At 58.3% G+C, this 4,005-nt stretch overlaps 1 protein-coding gene across 1 annotated transcript in view; it reads left to right on the top strand.

Moving 5' to 3' along the window:
• Positions 1–3,259: 3,259 nt before the first annotated feature.
• Positions 3,260–4,005, top strand: part of IGSF9B (immunoglobulin superfamily member 9B) — a gene marked incomplete at its 5' end in the record, with an annotated part of 66,400 nt that continues 65,654 nt past the window's right edge. The window contains one exon of the mRNA XM_019546895.1: positions 3,260–3,500. Within this exon, the coding sequence (XP_019402440.1) occupies positions 3,260–3,500 (241 nt within the window). The remainder of the gene's footprint in view (positions 3,501–4,005) is intronic.

Raw genomic sequence — 4,005 nt, 5'->3', positions numbered from 1 at the left:
TTGGTTTACATGCATGTCTGAGCCCAAAATAACCCGTGCTCTTACACTCCTGTTGTAGAAAAACAGTGATGTCACCCTCTGCCAATCAGCACTGGCCCTGAAGAGCAGAGCAAAGGAGCCGGGAACATGCCTCCCTCAAGAGCCATGGCTGGAGCAGGCAGCAGCCCATGCAGCTTCATGCCTGGCAGCGAGAAGGGGCTTTCCGCTCTGTCCGAGCCCTGCTGAGCTCATGCCAGTGGCTCCAAGTCCCTCGGGCACTGCCCCAGCAAATGCTGCTGGACAGCTGCTGTAGGGGGAGCTCGCAACTACTTAAGTGCTGGCCTTTTCCCATGGGGTGCAGACACCACAGGGCTCTTACTCCAAAGGAGTTTGGATTTAATTTAAGGCAAAGGCGGAGTGGACGCATAGTATAGAGCCTTACACGAGAGGTAGTCGCTGTACTGTGGGGTAGGGACTGGCATCACTTAACCCCGGCTAAGTTACGGTGGTGCTAGCATCATGCGTTCTCGCCTTTGATCCCTTTCAGGCCATATTAGCTCTTGACTCAAGCGATAACATAGCCCCCACCTGCAGCTCTTTGCTACAAGGTGGGCAGGAACAGCAACCTGCCCTCTGGAATGAGCTGGTCAGCACCTGGGGTATTTACATCGATAGACAAACCCGGGGCAAATGGCAGTGCATGAATGTGGTGCCTCTGGCTGTTGGGTGGTAGGAGGCAGAAACCGTGGCTGGAAGAGGCTCCCCCTCTTCCCTAAGCCCTGTCCCTGCGTTGCAGGTGTTGGTCATAGGGCAGGGAACTCCAAGGGAGCTGGTAGCTATGGCAGTCATGGCACTTTGCAGCAACGGCTGCTTTGAGGCGTTGTGCTGGCTGCCGCAGGCTGCTCGTAGAGGCCTTGGAGCCCTTTCCCAGAAGGTGCTATGGGGAGCGCTGGCTGAGAACTCGCATTGCAGTGGTTTGTCCGTCTGCAAGCTGGTGACAAGGGTGCTGATCTTTGGAAAGTGCTCTGAGAGGCCGGGATGGAAGGAGCTGGGGGTGAGTGGACAAGGTGCATTTCACCTGCCTTTGAAATGCAGCCTCTGCTGGGGTGGAACATTGCAGCTGTTCAACTCGACATGTCGGCAGTGTGAGTCCATGTTAGATGTCGGCCAGAGCCCTGGTATGCAAGCCATGAGGTCCTTTGCTCCACTGGAAAGGCTGCGCCTTCAGGAGATCTGCCCCCTTGGCCTCGCTCTGGGGCTTTTGGCCCAATACAGCCTCCAGTGAGAGTGCTATCTGCTGCAGCGCCAGTTAACTTGCAGTTTTCCGCAGCACCTGACTCTTCTACCCAGCAGCGACGAGGCCAAGCTTGGCTGTCCTGCCAGGTTGCGCACTGGAACATGGGGTCCATCCCTGGCTGTGCCCACAGGAGATGAGGCTGCAGGCCTGTGGGGGTAGGCCAGCGAGAGGGCCCAGTGGCTTGAGGCAGGGAGGCGTGTACATGTGCGACTTGGGCTCCCGCTCCCAGGCCTCGCGGAGTCTAATTCATTGTGCGGCTGTTTGCATGACACTGTCACCACTCGCTGCTCTGCAGCCCCAGCTGCGTCAGTGCTTTCCCTTTGAAATGCCTGTTCCAGGGGGTTGTAGCGCCGCGCGGTAATTGGCTGGCGTGGTGAGTGGGTTTATGAATGGATGTTTCCCCTGCTGCAGGGAAAAGAGACGTCCCCAAAGATATTATTAGGTGACACGGAGCTGTGAGAAGAGCTGTGCATTTGCTGCCGGCGCCCCTCCTCTGCCAGGAAGGGAGGGAGGGAAGGGCACCTGGGCCTGGGGGTGGGGAATCCAGTGGGGGAAGGTCACCTTGGAGGGAGTCTCCACGTGCTGAGCTGGAAACGGCTCTGCAGCTGAGCCTTCGCAGAAAGCCTCTGCACTGTGGGGAGCTGATCGAGTGGGGCCTGCGTGCTCGGGGGCTTGGCAGAACAGACCCTGCTGCCGTCTTGCCCGCACTGTGGCCTTAGCACACAAGCAGAGCTGCTGGGCTTGCTGGTTTAATGCTGCTGGTCCCAGGGATGGGCTGGTGAACTGCCCCACAGCGGGCTTTGGGGGCTCTTGGTGCCTGTCCCAGACCGTTTTTGCACCCTTGCAGCGTGGCTGGCTGGGAGCCTTTCAGGGTTGAGTTGTGCCTCAGACTGGGCACACTAGCAATCCTGCTGCTTCGGAGGATACACCCCTTGTGATCATGGGTCTGCCGATCCAGTGCAGCTGTTTCACATGCCCTCTCCCACAGGGAGCAAAGCCAGGCCACAGTAGCTCACCCCCGAATGAAGCACCTGGTACATTACTCTGGTTTAGCTTCTACTTCCCATGGGATAGACTGGACAGGTGAAACAGTTGCTGCACCCTCAGCTGACCTGTGGTAAGTCCTTCCCCTTTCAGCCAGTACAGCTGCCCATGTTCCCAGCTTGAAGTTGCAGCAGAGGGGTTTGCTCCTGAGCTCTGAATCGGGTCCAGGCACCCGTTCCTGGATGCTCGTTGGAAGCTGCAGGCTGAGGCTACATACCTAAATGGGGAACCCAAGTGCTGGATCCAGCTGTGTAGCAGCCACCCAGTCATCCCCAGATGGAAGCTGGTCTTCACGGAGCTTCCTGCTCCGGCAGGCTCTGATGACTGATGGGCTTGGCACTGGTTGTCCAGGCAGTGGTAGGCAAGCTGGCTCCTCTGGGAGCAGCGAGGGCAGGGGTTTTGCTGTTGGCTCGGAGAGCAGGTTGGGGTGAGGAAAGAGTGCTTTTTAAATCTTGATGAGAGCCTGGCAGGGCTGGCACCGGGCATGGTTCTGGCAGCCCTCGGGGCCTGCCTGCCAGCTGGGCATTGAGTGTTGGGGCATGTGGAGCACGCAGCCCTTGCACTGCTTTGACTCTGGGCCAGGCCTGCAGGCTGCTGGGAAGGCAGCACGAGCCTTTGGGTAACTGTGGCAAGCAGTGGCCATGGGGAGGGCCATCCTTCTAGCTCTGCCTGCCCCATGTGGCATCGTGGTCCTTTCTGCTTCCTGCACCCAGTGGCACCAGCGGGCACTGCTGCTGGCTGGCTGCACTTCACAAGCCTGGCCTCACGGGTCACTGCGTTAATGTGCAATCTGGACATCCTCCATATCTCAGCATCTCGGGCCACTTCCTGCTACCTCTGGTCCTGGGGCCCCTGACCTCTGGTGTGTCCTGTGCCCTGGCTGTTGGCAAAGGGGTCCCTGTAGTTCGTTGCAGTCATTATGGGGTGGTCTTATGATGGGAACTGCTGACAGTGTGCCTGGCTCTTCCACTTCTTCCTCCAGGTGCCCACGGCTCAAGGGAGGAACCCGAGTTTGTGACGGCTCGTGCTGGTGAGAGCGTGGTTCTGGGATGTGACGTGATCCACCCGGTGACAGGGCAGCCCCCTCCCTATGTGGTGGAGTGGTTCAAGTTCGGAGTCCCCATTCCCATCTTCATCAAGTTTGGGTTTTACCCTCCCCATGTGGACCCAGAATATGCAGGTGAGTCTTGTAGTGGGGCAGGCTGGGCTCTGTGCTGAGAGAGGTGTGGGGGTGTGATGGCTCTTCCCATCGGCTTTCTTCACCCACTACTCCATTCGTCTCTACCTGGAGCAACCAATGGGTTTCGTAGTTTCTAGGGTCAGAAGGGACCTGAGCAGATCATCAACTCCGACCCCCCGCCATAGCAGGAAAAAGTACCGGGGTCAAACAACCCCGGCAAGGTGTTCATCTAGCCCCCTTTTGAAAACCCCCAGGGTAGGGGCCAGCACCACTTCTCTTGATAGTTGGTTCCAGACCCTAGCCGCCCTGACCGTGAAGTGCCGCCTCCTGATGTCTAGTCTGAATCTCCCCTCTGCCAGCTTGTGACCGTTATTCCTGGTCACTCCTGGCGGTGCTTGTGGGAACAGGGACTCCCCCAGTGCCTGCTGATCCCCCCTGACTAGTTTGTAACAGGCCACTAGATCCCCCTCAGCCTTCTCTTGTGGAGGCTGAACAGGTTCAGGTC

The sequence above is a fragment of the Crocodylus porosus genome, unplaced genomic scaffold (assembly GCF_001723895.1).
Source record: "Crocodylus porosus isolate Cpor-Errol unplaced genomic scaffold, CroPor_comp1, whole genome shotgun sequence".
NCBI classification, from domain to species: Eukaryota; Metazoa; Chordata; order Crocodylia; family Crocodylidae; genus Crocodylus; species Crocodylus porosus.
Note: the sequence above shows the minus strand (reverse complement) of the source record. Positions and strands in the feature narration are given on the sequence as shown.